Source organism: Anser cygnoides, chromosome 20 (assembly GCF_040182565.1).
Source record: "Anser cygnoides isolate HZ-2024a breed goose chromosome 20, Taihu_goose_T2T_genome, whole genome shotgun sequence".
Taxonomy (NCBI): Eukaryota; Metazoa; Chordata; class Aves; order Anseriformes; family Anatidae; genus Anser; species Anser cygnoides.
Genome location: NC_089892.1, coordinates 5,746,245 through 5,771,363, shown reverse-complemented (window position 1 = coordinate 5,771,363; position 25,119 = coordinate 5,746,245). Strand labels below are relative to the sequence as shown.

General features: G+C 44.5%; 1 protein-coding gene across 5 annotated transcripts in view; it reads left to right on the top strand.

Annotated features, from left to right (window-relative positions):
- GPR107 (G protein-coupled receptor 107) overlaps positions 1-19,985 on the top strand; it is a 40,326-nt gene extending 20,341 nt beyond the window's left edge. For all 5 annotated transcript variants that reach the window (XM_066980791.1, XM_048054743.2, XM_048054741.2 and 2 more), the window contains 4 exons: positions 5,909-5,958; positions 6,738-6,821; positions 7,621-7,745; positions 14,382-19,985. In XM_066980791.1, the coding sequence (XP_066836892.1) occupies positions 5,909-5,958; positions 6,738-6,821; positions 7,621-7,745; positions 14,382-14,478 (356 nt within the window). In that variant the 3' untranslated portion in view covers positions 14,479-19,985. The remainder of the gene's footprint in view (positions 1-5,908; positions 5,959-6,737; positions 6,822-7,620; positions 7,746-14,381) is intronic.
- Positions 19,986-25,119: the final 5,134 nt, after the last annotated feature.

The following is a 25,119-nucleotide window of genomic DNA, read 5'->3' as shown; positions in this document are numbered from 1 at the left end:
GGACTGTCCTATAGCCCTCTGAATTCATCAGCCCTTTTTTTCCCCACAGGTGAAGACTGTTTTCTCCTTAAGTGGTGAAAGCCTCTGGATCCTTTCATATGCAGTTTAGCTGCTGCACCATCTATCCTGTGGTTAGGGTTGTCTTAATCCTGTGTGGACAGAGTTCTGGTCAGCCTGCCTATTGCTTGCTAGGATTTATTGTCTAGTATTACCTCAAGGGCTGCTTTCACTGTTCCTCTTGCATAGGCTTCGTTAACTTACAAGGTGTCTTGGGGAATTAGATACTAAAAATGAAATAGCTGTTTTTCCTGGCACTGGGTCTTCTGGTGACCTTTCAGCCGGTGATGAAAATCTAAGGAAAACTGTTTTTGGTTCCTTGTGTCCATCAGAACTAACGACTCCAGGACTTTATGGCTCAGTATCCTGCTTGTGTTCCCTGACTGTTTGTCTTGTCCTCTTCCAGCTACTTCACAACCTGTTTATTAGATAGCACTCCCTTGGGTCAAGTGCAGTCGTGACTGCAGTCTGACTAGAATGGAAATGAAGTAGCGAGCTGGCCTGCCTACGAGTATTCAGTCTGTTATAGCTGTGCTCGCTGTAGGCCTCTGTATTAGCTAGCTACAATTATATAAAAAAGGCTTGTTAAAACTACTGCTAGTGCTCTCGAGTCACTAGCTAATGTTCATTTAAACTTGATGGTTTAAAAATGATTTCCTAAAGTGGCAAAGCTAGAGGAATGGGTCTAAAGCTGTAACCAGCATGACCTCACAAGCGCAGATGTTGTGGTTCACTGGTAAAGATAGGCATGGCACAGCGATACAGCTGGGTCTGAGCTGCCTGGTTGGTTGGTTATTTATTTATTTATTCCTTTGAAGGTGATCTTTAACTCTGAAGCAAAATACCTGACCTACACAGGCTTGTCCTGCACCGAAATGCGTGTAGAAAATAGGATTTTAGGAGCTTCTTTTAAAAAAATCATCACCTTCAGATTTAAGCGAGTTCTTAGCTCTTCTGATCTGTCACCATATTTTTCAGAGGGAGTCTGCTCTCTGTCCGCTTCTGGATCTGCATTGCAAATGTCTTGCTTGCAGATTTAAGGAAATGAGCCAAACTAAGCTAAATCATTTGGGCTGCTCAACTACCACTACCTTGTTCAGAGGCATTATGAGAAAAAGGAGGAGAACCGTGATATAGTAAGCTTCCTTACTTGAAACTCAGTTCTTGGTCACTGGACCTCTGAAGTCTCACAACCCACTCTTACCTGTCATGTTGTCTGTTGTTTGAGGGAGGAACGGAGGGCTGGAAACACCGCTGCAGCTTTTGTTCTGCCTGTACCTCTGCGTGTGGTGAGAGATGTGAAGCTCGGTGCAGTCTGATCACGAACGGTTAGCTATTTTCCCGAAGCACTGCAGCATGGCAGAGTTGGCAGCAGTGCTAGGGGAAATACATTGCAACGTATAGCTCCCAGGCAACATCCCCTGTGTGCCGTGCACTGGGCAAATGATGATGAATGCTTTCATGCTTGGCCCCCATGTCAGGAAAAACCATTTGCTGCGTTCGGCATCATCCTGCTTCTGCGCCACAAATGCTGTGAACAAAGAGCCTGGTCCTGCGTGGTGCAGAGCCCCCTGGGCTCAGCTGAGCTCAGCAGACGCTGGAGGCGGTGGCTGTGCAGACCTGTGCTCAGACACCTCGGCAGCTCTCCGGCGAGGAGCAGGGGGTAGTGCAGGGTAAACATGCTCCAGGCAGTACACGGACATCTCAAAACCTTGAGATAAAGCTTAGTGATTTAAGTGTCAAGACCTCAGTGGATAGCACAGGAGGGCTGGGAAATGTTGAGAAATGCAAGTTGAGAAATGAAATGGACCTGTTATGTTCTAGTGTACTGCTTCCAGGCGTCCTGGATGTAGGTATCCAAGATTGAAATGGCAGTTACGTGTTGGAGACACGCTGCTTATCCAGGACTTTGGAATTTCTTCTGACTGTGACAGGGGACTTCTGTGCCAAACGGCTAATGTGCTTCAGAGTATTCGAGATGAACTAGTGCCACCTTCTAACGCATGACACGGAGAGTTGCTGTATCTGTTTGCTTGACCCCATCTTTCTGGTGTAGGAATGCTTTTAAGCAGAGTGCCATAGAGATTATAGGGCTGTATGTCTCAGAGTTACTCCTGGAGCTGCTTTTTGAGGTCTAAATCTGCATGCTGCCTTCATTGCTGGGGAGTGGGGGGATACAAGACTTCTGTTTACTGTTTGGTCATGGCACAGATTGCATCTCAAATGTACACATTAGTATAGCGTGCAGTGCATTGTGGAAATACTCTTAGCTGTACTTTGCTTGCTCTAGACACATTATGGTTTGTCTTTGCATACTGTATTGTCTGAATTTGAGCTCCTTTTGCCCTTATCTGCAGTCCTTTTCTGTTATTACATACATATTCTGAAAAGTTCAGATTTACTCATCAGAAAGCTATTGTCTGATAGTGTGCAGGGCTGTCGCTGTCTGGCTTTTTTTCTCCATCTTACAGACTGCCTCAGCATTTGAAATTAGCACAGGGAGCAAAATGAAAAAGTGATTGATTTCCAAAATTCTGTGGCATGTTATGTTTTGATCAGTGCAGATCAGGCTGTTGCAGGCATAAGCTGTTAAAGTAAGTGGTTATGAAGAGGGGAAACTAAGAAGCTAGTTATAGAATTTATAAGTCTATCTTGGAGGATGGCTTTCATCTTCATTAGTCTATGAAAGAGGTGGAATGCAGGTATGAATTAGTTTGTAAAACGTTTGGTAGAGAGTCTCTTTTCTTATGCTCTGCAGTTAGGCACTGTTCCTTGAATGATTATCATGCTCAAAATATAAAATTACCTAACCTTTACTGCATGCTGTGATTGCTGTTTTATCACAGTTTTGCAGGCTGGGGCTGCAGGTGATTTAAGTTGTGACAGTTGCTGGCCTACCCTCTTGGGAGTGTTGCTGGTGGTATCTGGGCTGCCAGGCTAGGTCAGCCTAAGTCTCAAAGTGTCCAGTATAGCAAGACTCAAGAATTAACGCTTGAAGCACCTTCAGCCTGTGAAAAAACAATTCACAAGCTGCTGATGACAAGCAAGGATGATTTTGGACTTTCTTCAGAAGAGTGTGTGCTGTAACTTCGAGCTGTTTAGAAAAACTGGTGGAATTTTGTAACCGTGCATTAATACTGACTCTAGAATCTGACAGTGGAGAGGAGCATTCCTGAAGTTGTTAACTACGGGGGAGCACCTGGCTGTCATAACCAAGCAAGCCAGCTTCCAAAGGTGCCTCTGCAGTCTTTTTTTTTTGGTGTTTCTTGTCTTTTTTTTTTTTTCCCTCACCCTTCTTTTCCATGCTTAGCCATTCCAGTTATCTAGATGTAACGCTATGACTCTTTGGTATTGATTATCAGATGGGCAGGTGAGATTTTGAGCTGGGCTCTACCAGTTGAGAGGGAAGTGCATTGTGATGCTTGAGTTGGCAGCCAGATCTTTGGCTTCGCTATCCTTTCCTCCTCCTGTGCGCTGCATGAATCCAACAGAAATGACTCCCCAGCTCACTCGGTTGTTGACTAAAACACTGATGGACTGGCAGTTTGAATCACAGCTGTTGAGTTGGTGTTCCTTCAACTACAAAGCCTGGGAATTCTCGTGGCCTGTCAGTGCACCAGTTGGTAGCAGTTCTTGGAGATGGATGCGTTGAGTTCAAAATAGATCTTTCTGTACAAACCGATACGTGGTGAATCACAAGATGTTCATGGTCACACTTAATGTAATTCTTTAAATAGGACAACACTGCCTCTCTGCTTCATGATTTAGTGAGTTAGTTCTGCATACTTATGTTTTAATTTTTCTCTAACTGTATTATGGAAAACTTCTAACATTAAGCTATCTGGTGGCGGACTAGACCTATGAAAATCCATACGTTTTTGCTATTTAAATGTGGGAAACTAGCATTTGTGAGCAAAGTAATGTCTCAGGGCCGATTTAGCTATCAAGGATTTAATTCTAGCAGTTGCAAGTCTTGGCATCTGTTGCACAGGGAAGTGCTCTTTGTGCTTGACTGCAGATACTCTTCAAATGTGAGCCTACAGCTTGGGCACTGCGTTCTGGAGTCCAGAACCCCACGTTGCAGAGTCAGTGCTATTCTATGTTCAGTGTTTCATATGCAGTCCACAAGAAACCATCCTCCCAAAACCAAGAGCCAGTGTTGCTCTTGACATACAGTTTGTGCCATAACATTGCCCCCACAAGGACGCTCTCCTAGAGCCATCGCAGCCTGTCTGGTGTTCGGATAAGTGTGCCATGGAACAAGTTTTAGCTGCATGAAAGCAAATTTGGTGTTCCTTCCCAAATAAGGTTTGCTTTTTAAGGTAAAAAAAAAAAAAAGCCTTTTTTAAGGTTTGCTCCCTCTGGAGCTGTGGCTATGCTTCCTCTTAACTGACATGCCGCTGGGCAGTACTAAATCAGAACAACTTTTAGCTGAGTTTTATTCACCTGCCAGTCACCTTATGCTTTCAGGTAGTCAGGTGCTGTGGTGATCTTGTGCCCACTGGAGGAGGGTTTGTATCTGTCTCAGGGTGGCCATAGCTTACCTGTAATGTTTCAGGGGAAGTGTTTTAAGTTTAGGAAAGTGACACTTGGTTTCTAGATAAAATGAAGTAGGTTTGTAACAAAATGATCTGTGTTTACTGGAACTTATGTAGTGGGAAAATACAACACAATTTGAGTGGTACATCTGACGTTACCTTTTCATAAGAAACGTATCACTGTTTTTGCCACAAAGTGAAACGTTTTATTGTAGTCATTAGTCCTTCTCTTTGTGATGCATAACACTGTATTTTGCATTGTTGTGAACCTTGGAGAGATCTGATGTGCAAATGCACACAGTGTTTTATGGATGTGATTTTTGCAGCAGGTGTTTTCTGTGAGGGAGCACAGGTAAACTGAAGCGCCATGTGTTGTACTTCCATCTCCCTTAAACAGAAGGAGGGCTTGGAGGGAATACAAGTAAGAGAGTGGCAGTGTTTTCTAACTGGCAACATGTGTTCATTGGCTCTAAATTACATCTCTGCATGCTGTCAACATATCTTGGACTCTTTGCCTCTCCTGTTGTCACAAAACCACCAGGAGTCCGTATCTGTTATCCTGCTGCACCTCTAAAACCTGACTCTTAAACCAGAGCTGACAGCTGCTCCATCTGGTGTTGACCTCTGCTCATTCACATGAATATGCGCCGTGTTCCTCAAGAGCTGATGTAATCTGTCCAATAAATGCAGCTTAGCCTGGGGTCATAGCACACAGGGTTTGTGGTTGAAACACGCATTTGCCATGCGAACTGGGCAGTATGTCTCCCCATTCCACTTGTAAATTATGACTGAGCAGTGAGTGATGGAGAATACAGCTTAGCTGTTGAACAGTAGCTGAGTTTTTTAACAAGATGCAATGGTTCCTGGATGCAGGATTGCCTCCTAGAAAACCTCTGTCTTTTATCGAGTACTTCCTGACATGTTCTCTGCCTTCAGCTGATGTGAGCAGCTTTGAGGTAGTGTCAAGCAGCATGGCCCTTGTGGCAGTCCTAAGGCAACAGTGAGTAGTTAACATATAAGCATTAGAGGAAGGTTCTATGCTGTAAGTTGTGTGTGTATATGTAAAATTTAGTGTAAAGGTGATCTCATTGAATTGCCTTTTTAAGAGGTCATTCACCGCAGTCTAGGGATTGTCCAATATGTATTCAAGCCAGACTAGCATTCCTCAGAGCACCCAGCAGGCTGTGGGGAAAAAACTTCTAGTGTGGAATTACCCAAGTCGTAGTTTTGGTCACAGTCTTACCTTGTAGACAAGCATCAGGAGAAACTCTCATTTTGATTAATTTTCTGATGAACTTTTGTTCTTTTGACAGCTGCCATTAACCTAGCAAAGCTGAAGCTCTTCAGACATTACTATGTTATGGTAAGTAAACAAACAAAAACAAAACAACAAAAAAAACCCAAACCTTGTGCTCATGCATACAGTACACTTCAAAGTCATTCAAGCCTTGTGATGGATTACTTCTTTGAAGGTACCATAGCTGATGAATGGGGTAGAGATGCTCCTAGATCTGTGGCAGTGCTGTTCTTTGGCATCTTGGCCAACTGGGTTACAATCCTCAGAGCAACTTACCTTCTTTTCCAAGCAGTTGCATCCCTCTATCTTTTAAATTGGCTCCAGCTATTTGTAATGCTTACTGATATCCTCTGGAGACAGTTTGAGCTGCCAGTTGAATTGATGAGCTTGAATAACGTACTACAAACTTGCTAAACTGAACATGGGACCAAATGGTGCCTTGAGATGCATGCGTGTAGATTCTGATTAAGTCAGTGGGAGCCATGAGCATACCTCCCAAGAGAGCATAGCCTTCTTAATGATTTCTAGCGGTCTCATTTCAGACTCTTATGAGTGTTAAGAGTAATAAATTACAGTACTGATTCTTCAGTTCTACAAAATCCTGATACTTAAAGCATTTTTCTGATGTAACTTGAATTTGTTAGTAACAGCCTGAGTCATTTGGATGTTCAACAAGCTGCAGAGCCCTCAGCCCGTATCTTCCATGTTTATCGAAGGAGCATAATAGGGCTAATTTGACATAATGAGTTGTCTGGGAACTGCTTCAGCTATTTTTCTGGAAAAAGAGGTTCACTCAGGATGATGCTGTTGTTCACACACATGCTTTCTCCTTTTTCTTCCCACAGATTGTGTGTTACATTTACTTCACACGGATCATTGCAATTCTCATAAAGATTGCTGTTCCATTCCAGTGGAAGTGGCTGTACCAGGTATTTGTCTGCAAAGGAAAATACATCCATTCCTTGATTTTTTTTCTTAGTAATCTTTAAATATGACTGCACCAAAAAAATCCATAATGAGTTCTTCATGTTATGGTAGAACATCTCAAAGCGCAGTGCTGCACCCTGTTTTCTCCTGACTTTTATCACTGATCGCTCCTGGTGGCAGGAGTGTATTTTTAGTTTTATGTTTGTCCAGCAAGGCTGCTGGATTACACATGACATGCCTGAAAGTAATTGCATTATTGATCTTAGCCTTTAAAATTAAAAATATCTGAAGGAAATTAATCAAGAATATACAAAAGAGGAAAAAAAAATTAGTCAGGTTTGCCCTGTGTAATTGAGGCCCCAGGGAGCCAGTGAAATAGGCTTTTGCTTTTCCACTTACAGGCTTTATTTGCCTAGTGACTTTTAAATACTTGGTTTCTTAACATATAATCCAAGTAACCGTGCAGGGAGTCTTTGGAATATATTAACTGTTGAAAATACCAGACAACTTCGGGATATGTATTTTTTCCAATTTAAAAGCCAAGTCTTGCTGTAGTTATTTAAAATCACTGGAGTGATGTCTAGAGTCGTAACTGTATTTAGAGTGACAGGGAAAGCTGGAAGAACAAAGAGCTTGACAGCCTTTTGCCTGGGATTAATGATAACAGGACAGGAATTGCTTTTTTGTTTCTGCTATGGCACAGGCTTCTTGGCCATAAAATCTTGAACCTTATGAATGAGAAGTGTTTCATGACCGTCAAGGATTACAGGACTGAACTTAATCTTGTGTTTTTACTTACAGCTGCTGGATGAAATGGCCACACTTGTGTTCTTTGTCCTCACTGGGTACAAATTCCGTCCAGCATCAGACAACCCATATCTACAGCTTTCTCAAGATGATGAGGATGATTTGGAGATGGAAGCTGTGTAAGAACCTCCCTCTTTTACCTCTTAACTCAACCTGAGAAAACTAATGTTTATAAACAGTTTGTTTTAATCTCTAAGTCTTTATTTGAGAAAAGGATTAGGTTCTGCTTGCATATTTAAAGATGAGGTGTCTATTTGGTGTATGTTAAACTACCAAAGAGGCTTGTGATATGCCTAGGAATCTCTGAGCTGCCTATTGCAGTAGAGTAGAATAAGCTGGTAAAGCATTTCGTGGGGCAGAAAGATGCCCAGAGAAGTGCCAGGCTAAACAGATTAAACACAGACTATGTTGCTGAACATCAACATACCTTATAGATTGTCATTAACGTTGTATTTTCAGTGTGTCTGAAAATAAATCTTCTTAGTTAAAAAAGCAACCACCATACAAATCATAAAAATAAACTGCCAGTCTACTGACTGTAAATGAGCGTGATGTAAGGTCCCTTCTACCATGGAGGTCAGTCTGTAGCTCTGCAAAAATTTAAGTAATGCTGAGCTGAGGAGATGGGGGTTTTAACAGTACTTTTCACAGTTCACTTCTTTGCTGCTAAACCACGAGGCACCACAAAAGCAGTAGGACCTGAATTAGTCTGGAGCAACTATAAAGTGGGAGTCAGCCTAATCCCTGCCATTTCTTTTGCAGTGATTTTCTGAGGACTTAGTTTCAGAAATGACACTCGTTTTCTATGATAGAAACTGCTCTAAGATGTGCAGCATGCTGGAAGTGTTGAACGTGGTTATAATTGCTACACTCTGTGGCCTTGTAGGAGCAGAGCTACCCTAATCTATTACTAGTTATGCGTTTCATGCATAGCTGCAATTCATGTACAGGCACGGAATTCTATTTCTGAGAGTTTCTTTCCTGTTTGGCAAATCTCCTTTACCTGTTCTTGTGTGAAATAAATCAACGCTCCTCCAATTTTTATTGCAGGAGCAAAAAAGTTAGAGTATGTTTGCTGCCCTTGTAGTTAGCTCAGGAAGAAATGGAGCTTACTAGGGAATTGCTACAAGGATAGATGCATGAGGTGGAATCCAGCCTGAAATGTCATGCCAAGGACTTTAATTCTCAGAAATGTCTCCAGTAACAGAGATGTTCTTGCCAAATGCATAGTTATTTTTGCTTTGGGTTCGTAAAAACGTCTTTGTTGAAAGATGAATCCAAGTGACCATAACATTACTTATCACTTAAATGTGTTTAAAGGGTTTATACAAGAAGCTGTTCTCAGTCTGGGTGCTGGTAAGCAAACATCCTCATTAGGAAGGCAATATCTAAACTGGAAGATGTGGCAGGATTTGTGGTTGTTCAGAAATGAGCTCCTGCAAGATTGCCTGCTAGATTGAAATTAACTTTGCATTGTGTGCTTAATGAATTTTTACTTGTTTGTGTTTTTGTTAGGCCTAATAATAAAGCATTTCTCACATGTAGTGATTTCACTGGACTGGAGAAGCTGCTCAGTTTTAGAGGCTCTGCCAGGAAAAAGCTTAAAGTTTAATGAACTAATCAAGTGATTTACATCTTGCAGCAGTGATACAGACATTGCTAGAAACTCGAGGATCAGAATTCTTTGTGAGCCTCTTCCTAGTAAGGCATTTTGGTCTTTGCCTTGGGAGTTTCCATTGTTGTGCCTTGTGGGTGTTCCCCTTAGCCTTGCTGGGTTTTTTCTCATCTGATTCACTATGAGTTTTATTCCATGTGGGCACTTGGCAGAGGATAATTTCTGAGTGTCTTGTTTTCCGTTCCCTAGCTGCATCAGGGAGGTTAAGCTTACACATTTCAGAAGCATGATGTGTACACGTTCTGTGATAGGTGAAGCACTGCAATGCATGTGTATAAAGTTTCTTTTTGACTTGATCTTGTTAGTCCTGTTTTTGTTTTTATAAATATTAAATGTTGTTTCTATAGGGAAAAATATCAAGGTTTATTCAAGCAAGTGACTAAGTGTCTGACAGCATCCTGACTAACCATTGTATGAGTGTTTTGTCTTTCATGTGATAAACATCCACTTGTCTTCAGATGCTGTGGCAGAAGAGTTGAAAGGCTGCAAAATTCATGGTGTTCTTCCATGTCTTATTTCCAGGCTTTAAGGTGGTTTTCCTTTCTAAAAGGGTTTTTATTTATCTTTTTTTAAAAGGGGAAAAAAAGCTTGCTGCAAAAGCATTCGGTTTCTTTAGGCTCAACATTTCCATGAGCCAATAGAGGGGAGAGCTGCATGATCAGCAAGTCTATTTTCCAGGCTTGCTTGTCTTCCAGCAAGAAAAGTAGGATGCTTGAAGTGCAGCTCTCTAGTTTATGCTTGTTTTCTTGCAGTGCAAACTATACAAAGCTCTGCGTGGCAGTAAATGTAAATATTGCTAAGGACAGTGTGGCAATCTGCAGAGCTTAAAGAAAAATCCGAAATCTAGGTGTCTGTGACAGAAGCAACGTGAGGCACAAGTCCTCCCTCTGTAGACTGTTGTAATTCTTAAAAAATTTTCTATGAATCACGAACAGTGAAGGTGACTTGTAATAAGCTTGTAAAGCTACTTTTTTTTTCAGCTAACACACCCCTGTCTTGAGAGAAAGCATCCACAAATGTTTTAAGACTCATTTCAATTATACCAGACTCAATAGAAGTTGCCCTGGTGGAGAGGAGAGGATGACTAAACCTGAACTAAGGACCAGCCTGTTCTTTTTCAAGTAGGGTCAATAGCCATTCATCTTCAACAAAGTGGCTCCCTGTGCATTCTGTGCCGGGCAGCTTCTTTAGCCTGTTCTGTCAGTATGTGGGCCTGTTGCTGACAGTTTGTTAGATTAAAGTACTCTCTTTGAAAAGGTGCAGCCACACTTGGCAGAAAGAGCTGTCAGGCTTCCAGTCCTCATGCCATTTCTGGGGCACGAACACGAATGTAAACGGTGCAGTAGATGAGGTGGGGTGAGGAAGGGCAGAGGAAGCAGTTTCAGTTTTTTACTCTTGCAGTAAGTTATTTCATTAGCTCAGTAGGCATTGCTTTAGAAGAGCTTTTCTACAGATCTGGGTTGAAATCGTGCTCATAAATGCATGTGGGGTTAAGTTACTTATGCGGGAGGAAGAATTGCAGGAAAAAACATTAACGGTTTTGTTCTTAACTCAGTAAATCCGTTTTACTGAGTGTTTGGAGGCTGACTTTGTGTTTACTTAACACCACAAACAACCTCAACATAGTGAACTGCTGTGCTAATGCTGACCTACCTTTGCTTATACCTCGGGATCTGGAGTTTCTTGCTGTGTCATGAGGCAGCCTATTCTGCGCTGAGCGTCCTGGCTGGCTGCTTTTCTCTGCTCTCTCTCTCTCAGGTTGTGCTTCATGGCAGGCTGATTCATGAGGCTCTTCATTGGAAGTGATTTTCTTTCTCTGTGACAGAGTCCTCTCTGGAGAGATGGTTTAGTGAGAAGGATTTGTTGCATTTCAGCTACAACTGATCTGTGGGCTAGAAATGCAGTTCAGCAAACTGTTCAGCTGAGGAATGTTTACTTGCAGTGTTGCAGGTCAGAGCTCAAGTTCAGAGACTGCCCAGGGCATTAGTCTGAGAATTGCAGTGTTCTTGATCTTGGTGCTGCTGCCCTTATTTTACTGGGCATTAAACCATGTTGTCTGAACTAATGTTGAGAGGGAAGAGAACTTCCCATTGTGCGTGAACAGTCTGAAGAAATGAGGCCTTAAGGGTTATGCTGATCGCTTGTCATGAGACAAGAATAGCACTAATCAGACAGGCAGTCTTTAATTTTCACTGAGGAATTTACCCGACCCACCTCCCCAAATCTCTCGCAGTTCTGTGCTATCATTGCACGGGGGTGCAGGAAACAAATAGCAGGACTTTACCTGGCTGCAAATTCAGTATGTATCTGTTTGTCCTATCCCCCCATGAATGTAGGAAATGGATCTTTCCCCTTGAGCTGTAAACTCTGATCGTTTTTGTTATCTTCGTGATGTATAATGGGTTGTAATTGCATTCAAGTACAGTGCTAAAATCTAGAGTCTGTGCCCGGTGGGATCTTACTAGATGTGAGTCAAGTGTTAGCGCTACTTTGGTGTCAAGCATGTGCAAAGCACCTATTTATATATCCTAGTAGGACTGCTGTTGGATCGCTATGGTAGTATCTTTTTTTTTTTTTTGGTTTATAGTTCATTATAATGTTAAACTCATCCCTGAAGAATTGATGCTCAGCTCCTTACTCTGTAGTTATGAAGTCAGTTATTTCTGAAGAGTAAACTTTATAGTTGTTTTTCTACATTGTCCCATAATTTTCAGACCATTACTTCAATTTGCCAGAACCTTTCTGCATTCTAGTCCTGTTCTCAAATATGTAGCTCTTAGTGTCTTCTGCAGATTTAATAAGCAAGTTCTCTATTCCATTACCCAGGCAATTACTGAAGATATTGAGTAGAAGTGAACCCAGGACAGATCTCTCTGGAACCACACTCAATGTTCTTTCATTTTTGACAGGAAACCATTAAGTACATCTCAATGCATGCTTTTCCAATTAGTTATGCATCTACACTGATAGATCTGTCTAGCTCATGTTTCCCCAGTTTTTTCCTGTGTGGCTGTGGGAAAACCACTGTCAACAGGGAGAACTTGAGATCTGTATGCTCTCTGTGCTGAAAAGCTTGATGTGATCTCTTCCAGGTGAACATTTACTAATTCTGTCTTTCTTGCTTAAGCAACCTGCTTGCTTAATCTCCCTGGTTTTTATTTCAATAGGGAATAAAGTTGGTATTTGATCTGTGCTCTTCTGGCCCTTTTTATTTCCTTGAACACAAACTTATCTAGACCCATTCCAAAGCATCTTAACCACTGATGTTCCCAATTTTGCCACCACTAGAGAATGACAAAATGTACAAGTTTTTGTTTGGGTAAATTATTCTTAGAGAGTACACGAACAGAAGCTGATATCTAGTGTGGGACTAAGGGCGGTGTCAGAAGAGTGTATCTGAAGATTAGTTCTCTTGGGTGATACCGTGAAAATGCTGTTAGCTAGTCTGATCAAATATTCTTACATGGTAAACAGCAGGTGAAAGCACACACAGACTGACAGCAGCGACATCGAACAGGACAGTTTTATGTATGCTTCCAGGCATCCCTTGTGAATGCATTGAACTGTTGCTACTCTTACTTCCAGCATCCAAAATAACCTTTGCAGCACACTTGTAGGAAAAAAATACCTGTGTGGAATGAGAATCATACAGTGCAAAAGAACAGAGCAAATGTCTGGTGCATGTGAATAGCCTGTGTTGTGTGGCGAGGGAGAAGGGTACAGGACTGAGGAGCTTGCTGGAAAGCCAAGGTGGTTGTGAGAGTAGTGGTGCTGTTGTAGCTGGATAAACAGATCGGTCTGCCTAGTGTTTGAACAGCATTATGAGGCTTTGCAGTTCAATGGTCAGATTGCCACGACAAATCCAGACTTGGATTGGTATAAATGGGATGACCTCTCTTCTGTTTTGTTGCTGCTCATTGAGTAATTTTGCTATTAACAGGAGTTGGTGTGCATTAAGCTAATAATGTTCACCTGGGGCAGCGTCCACAGCGTGTGCATTTGTATAAGACATGGTACACGTTAAAAGCATTGCAAATGCAGGAGCAAGTCCCATGCACCTAATTAAGGGTGCTCAGCTATAGAGCAAAAAGTTTCAAAGCAAGCTGCTCAAACTTAATGTGATACCAGCTGGTTATTTACTAAATAACCCCATACTTCTTTCGAGTATGAGCAAATATTGTAATGCTTATTCCCTTGCAGTGTCTCTGATGCTGTTTTGATACAGCTTTCCCTACATTAGAGAAGGAAACTAAATGATGTGGTTTCAGCTGAGTGCAGTTTAGACCTTGTCTATTACCAGTCATCGTGATTTTATCTCCTCCACCATGAGAAGAAGCTTTAACTAAGGAGCTGCACTCATTTGTACTGATACAAATGTCTTAAACGTTTGTTTCTGATGTTACATTCTGTTCTTGCTCTGATCCTCTGCAGTCTGCTACGTTGGTTTTCTTTGGTCTGTTGGGTTTGTTGAGGTTGGCTCCTTCAGGAGGTGAAAGCAGTGTAGATGGGACTGTGGCGTGGTTACTGTTGGCATACGGATCCATAAGCATGAGCCTTTTTTTTCTAAAGCATGCTGTAGTTTATTTTGATCTGAACCCTGTAAAGCATAAGTGGATAAACAATCTTTATGATAAAACTGCAACTAAGTCAGCTGGCCTCGGTGGTAGTTCTTCCTGTCTAGACAGTTATAGCAGATCCTGGCACACCAAGGCTGTTGGGACTTCTGTGTTTCCCATTGCCAAGCACAAAGGATTGGCCCTCTCTCAATGCTGTGACACCTGGTCTGAACAGGAAACTGCGAGCCAGCCTATGTATGTCTGTTCTAGTTTAATGGCAGATGAGGAGAGTCTTGAGACTCTCAAGGACAGCAGCATTGCTCCCAACACCCGTCAGTGGTGTGTCCAGGATGATGCCTGGTCGGCAAAATGGTATCAATAGGAAAGGCAGGACATCAAGACTGGTAGGTCTGGGTAAGGAGTCACTTGGGAGAAATGTTGTTTGATAAGTGCAGGAGAAGCATGGGCTGTTGGCAAAATGGGTGTTACAGTTCAAATTCTGATGTTGTTTCCTTCTTTTCCAGGGTGACGACTTCTGGAGTAATGGAGGGCATGAAGAAGGTCAAGAAAGTGGTGAATGGTTCAGCAGAGCCGCGGGGCGAGTGGGAAAACATGGCATGATGGACTGGACTAAGGCAGCACTTTTGCAGAAACTTTTTTAATTTATTAATATTACTCAGTGGAAAGGGAGCAACTAGCACTTCCCAACACTGAAACTGCAGAGTGGGGTGTGTCTAGGGGGAGCAAAGCAGTGCAGAAATCTAACTATTCCTCTGATCGTAAGAAAATGGGATCTCTTGGTACCTGCAAGGAGTGTGAAGCTTTCCTAGGGATTTTGGGTGGCTTATTCTTTTTTCCCCTTTCTGGATCAGTTAGGTATTCTGAATTGTTTGCGGTTGCGTTCTTCAGAATGTGTAATTTTAACGTGAAGAGAGACCTTTAGTGTGTATGTAAAGTATATATTTTATATAATGTGCATATATATATATACACACGCTATGTAACGTATGCTGGGAAATGCAAAGTATCACAGAAGGTGGGGAAAAGAAGAAAAGAGGTGTAAGTATTTTTTTTTAACTCTTCTTTTGGCTTGGACAAAATATAGCAAAACAAATGAGTAGAAATAACTGCAGTTACTTGACAAACTAAATGGGGTATTGAATCAGATGAATTCCACCAGTGCTCGCATTGGTGGGAACACTGAGAAGTGTTTTCTCTTATTCCTGCAGGTTTCCACTTGAACACATCAGGTTTTCAAATGTATTGGTGTATAGGAAGCAAGCAACTGATTTCTTTAAAAACACCAGTCTGTAGCACAACAAGCATTAATGTAAATTCTCCCCTGTCAATTGGGTTGCTCTTGATTCGTGCCCACCTGACAAGTACATAAGAGGTGTAGGACTGATGCTTACTTCTTAGGGGTCTGCCATGCAGTCTTAAACGAATTTTAAGCTGTGACCAAAAGTACTTTGATCTGCATTCTGAAATATTTTCAAGGTATTTCAGAAGACACTCCTTCCTGGCACCGTGTAAGCAGTACCAGGATCTCCAGTAGAAATCTGTCCAGCAAATGTACTGCAGCATGAATCTCTGGCTCACCATTATCCTGAATTGCTTTGCCCCTCTGGATGGCGACTTGTACCTCTCTGGCTATGTAGTGATAGAACTATTTAAGGTGAGCTGAACTGGTCAAAACGGTATTGCTGTGAAAACCAGGCAAGTGCAACTCTCAGTCATAAATGTGTTTTTCCTCTGGAAAGGAGAGGGTTATGGCCAGAACGTTCAATGCCTGCGAGTACAGAAGTCTTATCTATCAGCTGCAAATCTGCAGTGGAGTCTAAACTTAGAGACATGTTACAAATGCAGTGTGTTATCTCTAGTGCTCTGGGTATCGCTAGAAAGGTGAGTCAGTGCCTGTAGCTGTATTAGTAGGGCATAGCGATGGATTGTTAGTTTGTGGGAGGACAGAAGTGGTTCACGGATGTAACGGGAATAAGCTTTAAGACAAATAAATCAAGTATAACTCACTGACCTAATGAAGCCTTAATCTTCATGTGGAGGTATTAGACATACAGGGACAGGCATCATCACAGAGCTTCAGATGTGCCAAGATGTCTTACAAACACTTTTAGGAGATTTTTTTTTTTTTTGACTGAGGAGACTGCATCTCTGGGGCACAACTGATTAAAGGACTACAGCAAGTTTTTTTTCATTCTTCAAGTTTAGAAGCAGGTGAAGTTTTTTTTGTATTGCAGGGTTGTTTTTTGTTTGAAACGTTGAACCACTTTCTCAGTCCTGAACATGGATTGTAGAGCTCTTAACAAGTGAGCACGCTGTACCAAGACTTGCTGTTTGAAGAGCAGCGTTGTTTTCTCCAGTTGCAGCTTCTTTTCCCTGGTATTGATTCTATTCATCATCGAAGTGGTAGAAATGAATCTACCTGCTTTGATACCTGGAACTGGTTTTTCTTCAGATAAAGCAAAAGAATAACCCTCTTATCTTGGTGCAGAGGCCTCTTCTATATTTTTCTCCTCAGCTGTAACTGCACAATAATTGCAGCAGAGCTGGTTTGACTTTTGCTGTCGCGGTCTTGGGAAGATAAAGTTTTAGTGAAAACAGAGGCTACGCCGCTAGAAAGGCTCATACATCATGTAACACCCTTTTAGACCTTCAGTAGGAGAAATTCTTTTGCATATTAAGTAGCTGAGGTGTGAGAAATTAAAACTGTAAACAAACGTAGGCAGCCCCAGCACATCACACAGTTAAATACAATAGCTGAAAAAGTGATCCTCTCCTTCTCTGCAAGGTTATTCTGTCCCTGGGGAAGTGTCACTATTTGCTCCCAAAGGGCTACTCAAACAGGCTGTAAATTTTGCCCGGAGTAGTCCAGGAGACCTGAAGTCTGTCAGCACTGAGGTATGTGAGGATTTGCTGTCAGGAACAGAAGTGCAATAACACATTGTTAATCCAGACACAATGCTGTCTTAGAACCTCTTAATGCCTTTTGTGGATGGAATGGGGAATTCTGATGGGTGCGATTCGCTCCAAAACACCGGTGGCTGTGTTGGGGTCCCAGCGTGAGCCGAGCTGGTTCCAAACAGCTGTCGGTTCCGTACCTCAGCATCAGTGAAGCCGCTGATAGGACAAATGCTTTTACCTTAGTCTCAGGTTTCTTTATGTGCACTTTTCTGCTAACGTTGCATAAAGTGTAGTTGTGTCTGCCAAGACCCTGCCTTCCTAGTCAGAGGCCAAGAAATGGGTGACTTTGTCTTGGCATGAAAAGCTACGGTAGGACTCTGCAAGTGTTCTCAGAAGAGCTGTTTCTGGAGTTCACTTTCTGAGCTTCAGCAACCAGCTGCACAACCAACTTCAGCTGGCACTTAATGCAGGGCGCTAGCCAGCAGCACAACAGTGACTTGTCAGATGCATTAAAAAATAAATGATATGTGGATATACAAGTAAAAAAGAAAAAGGTATATTTTCCTACTGCAGCCATGTCCAAAGTGAATTTCCACTTTATAGCGCGGAAGTCCTCAGAGCAGGTTGGAAAATTTGCCTTGTGAGGTTGCACGTTGGATTGGACAGCGGCTGGGATGTTGAAGGATGGGGAGAGTGGCAGCGGCTGAGCTTTGTGCACAGCGCGGTGTGTGCTGTGCCACAGAGCATCAACGGGAGGACTGCGCCTTCCCCCTTCCTCCCAAGGCAAACCCACATCTGCACAAGTGACAAGTGCATGACTACTGCTAGTGAAAAGCAGCAGCTCGCCAGGCGGGATAATCGCAGTGGTTGCCTTTCATGTGCTGACTGCTGTCAGTCTGGTAGGAAGACAGACTTTCCCTTTCTTTCACAGGGAGGGAAAGTGGAAGAGCTGCTTGTGGCTGTGCAGATCATTCTGGGATGCGGCCTTACTTCCTTGTCTGCCTCCTACAGAAGCGAGCAGCCAAAACAATCACTGGGTATACGGCAGTATAGCTGAGAGGAGCCCTGGGAAGGGAGGTCTGGCGCAGTGCTGAGTAAATGGCTATGAATGCATTCACATATGTTGCTGCTGTGGAGTGCTCGGCACCCTCTGCAGAGAAAAAAGATCGGCTCATTCTCCAATTGTAATGCAGCTTATGCCCCAATAAATCCCTATTGATGATGGCATACAAACGCCACTGATGGACTCCTCCTTACTGCTGTAACTGTTCAGCAAGCTGTCTTCCATAGGAGACCTTGCAGTGCAGCTGCCAGACTCTTGCATTCTTCAGACTTGAAAATATTTTCCTTGATGGTTCATCAAGAGACACATTAAAAGATAGGAAGACATAATGGGGTCATCTGGAACATTGCTGCTGCTTCCTCAAAACGTAGCAGTTCTAGCTGAAGAAGCCACATGCTGTCCTATTAAGATGCTCTTTAATGTTGTCATCTAACTCAGCATGTTGTGATCTGCGCAGTGCATTGTTCGCCGTCTCTCTCCATCTGACTGCCCTGTCCCTGGATTTCCATGCTGGCATACCCTGGGAGCATGTTGTAAAAATTTGCTGCATTGCAGTATTTTGTCTTCGAGCTAGTAAGGTAGGAGATGTATTTTCTAAACTAGGTGGACTCTGTAGTGTGAGTGTGCATCCACCAAAATGTCAAGTGCTGTAGTGTTCCTGCTGGCCACGAAAGGGCACGTCCTAACCACTCCAGTGTGTACACTTGGTGAAAGTCCAGTGGAAGGCTTTTAATGTGTTAACTCTTCTTTTTCCTTACGGTACTCTCCTCTTAAAGAGGAGAAATGCAGGCTGAACAGTGGCGATCAAATGGACAAAGTGTGTGTCTATTTGAAAATTGCCTGGCTGCATTAGAAGCAAATACTGGGTATTTGTAGGTTCTGTTGAGCTCTATGAGAACTGAAGTTGCTTAGCTCTTACAAAATCAGGTAAAAGCGCAGGTATTGAAGGAAACGCTTGCTCCTTCAGACTGCCTCGTTTGTCTCCTTCAGTTTGACCTGTAACAATAGCTAACAGACTACTGTTACTTTAAAGCAAATGTTTTATTGATTCTCCGTTGTGACCTCCATCTCAATCATAAGTTGTTTCCCCATTCTTCACTTCTGTAAAAAGCATGGAGACGTGGTCTCCAGTAGATGGAAGGCACAGTGATTTGTGAAACATAACTGGACTTCTGCTGCCGAAAACCTGTGACCTTGTGTGTAACTTCAGTAACCCGAATGTTTCACGAAAGACGAGGCGGTGCTCCCCAGAGGCACTTGACCAATGTTCCCGTGTTCCCTGGGGTTGATTGCTAAATCAGTTTAATCTGGCTTCTCTTGTAGCTGCTGGGTATGATGCTGTTAGGCGTATTAATCACTTAGTAATATAGAAAGCTGTGCATTTTTTTTTCCCCCGTGTAGTTTGCTTGGAAATAGCAATGATCCTGTAAGAACTCTGCATGATATGTACTTGCAAGTGGCTGGAACAGGATTTAAGAAAAATACTGAGATGCTACACTTGTTGGAAGTGATAGTACAAGAAGAAAGTGGCCGAGGAAAAGAGTCACTCCTTCTAGGTTGACTGGTTGAAGAACCCCTTTATGTTTTGACTGCAGCAATCCTGTAGAAAGGACAATTCTTAATAAATATTTTCCTGTGGGATTTCACTTGGTGTTCTGCTTTCTGTGTAATAAAGTAGAGCCTGACCTCCACGTTGTCCGAAGCACTTCCTCTTGTAGCTAGGATACTGGCATGTTGGGCTGGTACCTGCTCCATCAAAACAGAGGATGGGTCTAAATGGCCTCCCTTTCCCTTCAGTACCTATTAATAATTAATTCCAGATCCTCTTGTATCATTAAGCAGCTTTAGGGCACCTTGTACAACATAGCTCTGAATTCATTTAGTAAATGATCTCCAAAAGAGCTCAAAGACTCTCCTGTACAGCAAGGTCCTCTTTCAGGGTTTTTGGTGACCAGTAACTATCCTGTTCTTCAGTTCATGTTCGGATGTGTAAGTAACTTTTTTCAGTATTTTTTTAAGCTTTATTAAAAGAACAGCAACCAGTATTTGAAGAGAAGCAAGACAGATACAAATCAGGATGGTCTGTGCAACTTGGCTTCCCTGCTGTGATTCAAATGTATAAAATAAAGATTGAATGACTAGAAAGTTTAACGCATCTTGTTTTCTGCTTCTGAACTGCTAGTAACCGAGCTGACCTTTGGTTTTAAAGTCCTTATTTTCCCCATGCCTGACATCCCCTTGCAGCCGTTAACATTGTTGTGGGTACAGGGGCCAAATCACAACAATCAGCTGCGTACCCGTCATCTTTGAGAGAAGCCTTTTGGCTTTGCAAGGTGAACATCAGCAGCGTTTCTGTGGTCTGAGTCTCGAATGAATGAAGCCTTTCTCCCAGCCCCGCAGGCTCAGCCAGGCAGGAAGGCAGACGCAGCCAGGGCTCGCTGCTGCCAGCCAGCATCGGGGGCTCCTTGTGCCACAGGGCTCGGTGTCAGCCTGATGGGCAAGGGAGGACATGGAGCTGGTGCTCTGAACCTTGGGACCAGAGGCAAATTACTGAAAATACAGATTTCTACCCATAATAACCTTGTCTATCCAGTGCCATTATCTCTGTGGAAGTACTGCTTTAAAGAAAGGAGCAGGTTTGATTTTAGGCTAGGCTGAGGATATTTAGGGACTATTGTAGTTCTCTTTGTGAGATGTCAGGGTCTGAGCGTGCATTTCAGTTCTGCAAGCTGCCTGGGTTGGCAGGGACGAGGAGGGCAGAGTATTTCCACAAAGTGCTCTCCCTGACGATCCACCCCCTGCCTCAAAAGCATATGGCCTTCATCACCGAATGTAGGTCTTCAGAACGCTTTGCAGTTTATCCTATAGTTCCCAAGCTGCCACCGAGGGGTAGTGTCAGAAATAGATTGTGTTCTCTCCCCTGCAAATCCCAAGCAGCCGTTTGTGCATCGCCTGGAGCTTTTGGGTGGGTGGTGTTTTACTGGGGAGCTAAACTGTAAAAAGTACATGGGTTTGGGACTTAATAGCCTGCTGTAGAATAAAACAAACTGCATGCAGGTAGTTCTTGGGGGTTTGCTTTCTCCCAACTGCACATCCTCTGCTTTTTCTGTCCGTTGTATGTTTGACCTTAAAACATCTCCCCATGAAGTGGCAGCAAACTCATCGCTGATGTACTACACGGGGCTCCAGGGGAGCTGGTTGTACTGGACCAAAACCAGTTCAGCTGTAATGGAAGGGAATGTCAAGGGGGACTGAATTGTGAAAAGACACACTTGAGCTTGAGACCAAGTGTGGGTTATGTGAGAAAAATCTTGATTTCTGCCTGTCCTCCCGGTGGGAGGCGAGCCCTAACGGTAACAGAGCTCCGTGTGGTTCAGGCTGACTGCAGGCAGGGATCATCTGGTGGAACTGCACAGGGCTGAGGATAAACAAGAGCCCTAACAAAGCTTCCCTGAATGTGTCGTGTCTGAATGCATGTTTGTGGGTGTCCTGACCAGAGGAGGTAAATGGTTCTACCTGCTTTGAGGATTTTCTTTCAGTGTCTGAAATTCTGAGCTGTCTTGATCGCGTGCAGCTCCTCGTTGCAGCACAGGGTGCCTGCTGTCAGCGCTCATGCTCTAGCAAGATTATCTTCATGACTGCGAAGATCTGTCTTCTCTTTAAACCTTGCTTTTCCCTTCTTTTGCCTTCTGACTGACAGACTCTAATGAGCAGGAGCGTGTTGTGGTGCCCTGTATAGTGAATGGTCAATAAAAACAAATTGCTTTGAACAGCGAGGTAATAACACAGCTTGCGTTGGCACAGCTGCTCCTGATACTGGGGTCCTCAGTCAGGAGCCGAAGGCTTTCGTGTGTCTGAGATAATAGGAACTGCATGTTCTCCATTTCTTCTCTCCAGTCCCATTCATGGAAAATAATGTAACTCAGGGTGGCGCTGCTTTCTTGTGACTGCTTCCCCCCGTAGAATATTTCTAGTGGGGTGGCTGAGACGCAATGCGTAAGATGACTCTTGTACTGCTGAATGAAATGAACAGGAACGTCAGGGGGGCTGTTGGGGTGGTGTTAGGTGGCGTAGGTGAGCATCAAAATGGAGCGGAGAGCTTAGAGCTTACTGCTCCCTCTTGGGATGATTGCACTGAGCTTGGCAAGAGACTTCCAGCATCCTCAGTGGGAGGAGCTGTTAAACATCATGGGGCTTCTGCACCAAGGGGAAATACAATTATTTTTTTTTCCCAGGAAGACTGCTCTTAGTCACTGATCTTCTATGCCATCTGCGGTCTCAAGCCATTTTTGTAGGGCAGCACAATAGCCCGCTGGCAGTCTGTCACCCTACCAATCCACCCCCTGCTCTTCCTGCAGGGTGTGGAGGTGATTGTCGGTGCCTCGGCTGCTGCCTGGCTGAAAGTGCCTCTCCTGTGGAGCTGCTCTGGATGCTTTGTTCCACAGGAGCTCTGGGAAGTCGGGAGGAATCCCCCACCTGGCTCAGCTCTTAAAGAAAGTATTGATCCGCATCTCCTGGGAGAAACCAAACTTTCCTCTTTCAGGATGGATCTCATACCGGGAGGTGTTGGCCGAACTGGAGGGACTACAAAGGACAGCTGCAGTGACTGAGATGAGAGAACTGGGCAATGACAGAAGGTTACAGGAGTTAAGGCTCTGAGCCTGACTACGCGATGATTAAAGACGACGCAGTGCTATACAAAACGGCTGCACGGGGAGAGCTGTGGAAACGGGTTGGGGATTCGTTAGTGGGGCCCCAGGGCTGCGGTGTGGAGAGGTGAGAAGGAATGAAAGCAGAGGGAAAAAAGATGTCAGGAGAAGCCTTCTGCCAAGGAGATGGGTTTTGCTGCAAACAATCTTCCCCGGAGAAATGGAGGAAGTTGTGTGTTGTTTCCGATAATGAACAGCGGACTGGACAGATCCCTCCTAAATATACTGCGGGGAACAATCCCTTATCAGCCGTGAGCTGGACTAAATGCCCGACTTGGTCTTTTTCCATTTGCTTATCTCCGTGGGAAGCGTATTGCCTGCCTAATTGCTGGCGTGGAGGCTCCTTTTTGTTTCACCATTAAACCTTGCGCATACCTTGAGTGAGCTGGGCTGCTGCCTGGCAGGAGCGCTGACGTGCCCCGGTACAGCGAGGCTGGGAAATGTGCTCCCTCATCTGTATTCCTGGGCAGTCGAGGTTTCGACTGCTGCTGCAGAAGCTGAGCAGAAATACCTGCCGGGATTTACCGGCCCCACAGTGCCCGTGCGGAACCGTGAATCAGAGCAGCCTTGTGGGAGGCAGCTGCACAACCTTATGGCGATGAGATTTGAAAAATAGGTACAAGAAGGTTTTTGCACGTTTGAGGTTTTTTTTTTTTTTAATTCAGCTATAGCACAATGGGGTTTGGGTGGACAGAAATAGCTGGAGAGCACCGTTTGCTTACCAAGCTTGCTCCAAAAGCTTGTTTCTTGTGTTAAAAGCAGCCAAGGGGAGCAGTGCCCAGCGCTGCCCTGCTCCTGGGGCTGCGCTGCAGCAGGGCCACCGCCACCTACAGGATGTACGCCACCGGCAGGCTTCCTGCACCAAGACACTGATGGTCGAACACGACTCGCAGGTAATCTCAGAAATAGGCTGCCTTCCATCTGGCTCGTGGAGCGAAAACCACCGCAACTGCTCCCTGCAAGTGCTCTCAGCTGAGAATTTAATGGACGGCCACCGAGCTACCTTCAGAGCAGGGACGGAGGCAGGAAAGCAGCTTCCCTGTGTTGAAGGCTCTGATGTATTTCTAAAAATAAAAGCTTTAGGTCTCAGTCTTGCCGTTTACAGGGATGCCTCTCTCAGATTTTTTTTTTTGGTAAAAACATCTGTTGGAGCAGGGCGGTAGAATTGGCGAACGGTGCCCAAGTAACCTCACACAGTCGCAGGGTGGTGAAGCGGCCTCTCCAACCCCTCTTCCAGCCCCGAGGGTGCTGGTGGCAGCTGTGGGGGTGTCTTGGGGTGTCTTGGCTGCAAGAAGCCGCTGCTACCCGTGCGGCTGGCATCTTCCCTCGCACAGGCACCGCTGCGCAGCGCGTGCTGGGCTGGCAGCGTGAGGAGCCTTTCCTTTTCTATTCCCCACCAAGGTGCTGCCTGCTTCCAGTAGCGAGCGGCGTTTGAAGGCTCCAGGAGGCTGGGCTGCGGCTCCTGCACTGCGGGAAGGGAAGAGAAAAGAAGAGAAGGTGTTTTCCCAGGTGCCAGCTGGGATTTGTGACGTGCCACCAAGGAAGATCGTGCGCCGCTGCCTCCTGCTTGGCTTTGTCTCAGCCAAATGCTCGGCACTGACACGAGCGCAGCTGATGGGCTCCCGCTGCCACCCCTTGCAGGTTCCCACGTTAGCATAACAATGACAGCCCCGGAGGCTGTGAAGAGAATAGTCTTAAAAAAATAATTAAAAAAAAAAATAGAATTTGGCAGAGAAATTAATAGCGTAGCGAATGGTAACGCTCAGCGCATCGGCTGCACGTCAGTCCTGCGGCTGCATGGGCAGCCTGCGTGTGGTGGTGCCTGACTCCAGGCCTTCCTCCGTGCTTGGCCAGAGTTTCACCATCTGCAACTCCATCTCCTTGGGAGGAGAACCCGCAGGCACTGCTGCTGCAGCCATTTACTCGAAGATCCACTGTGCTTCATGTCGGTTGTGCTTTGTCCAAAACCATGCTACGTATTGGCACTAAAAGGCTGTGCTATCTAAATTTATACTGGTGATAACCACTAGAGCTGCTGGTGTTCGTGTCCCAGTTTGGGGTCATAAGGCCTGATTTCGGAGGCCTCTGTTAGCCGTGTGTGGCTCAGTTATCCAACCAATTCTGCTGGTGACTGCCAGGACCGGGCGCTGGGTGTTTGACGTGGCCTGCGGTGAAACCAGGGGCAAAGCAAGAGCAGCATCGGTCACCCATCTGTAAAGCCTAAAAGAGCTTCGGGAACCCCCTGGTTGGTAAGCTCGAAGCTTTAGAGCCCCGTTTGGATCCGCCCGCAGCCCCCTTGCCGTGAAACCACACACGTGAGTACAATTACTGCTGTCTGAGCCCAGGGTGACACCAGGGGAGGCGAGGATGTGACCGGGCCCAGCTGACGCGTTCCTGCCTCCTCGCCTTGCGGCTGTGGCACCAGGAAACTGAACTCATTCCGCCGGAATTTTTTCAACTCCAAAGCAACTATTTCAGCGGCTCTCTGTGCCAGCAGTGACCACAGCTTGTCTGGTGGAGCGGCCAGCGCTGACGCCGATGATTTCTTTTGCTTTTTTTTTTTTTTTTTTT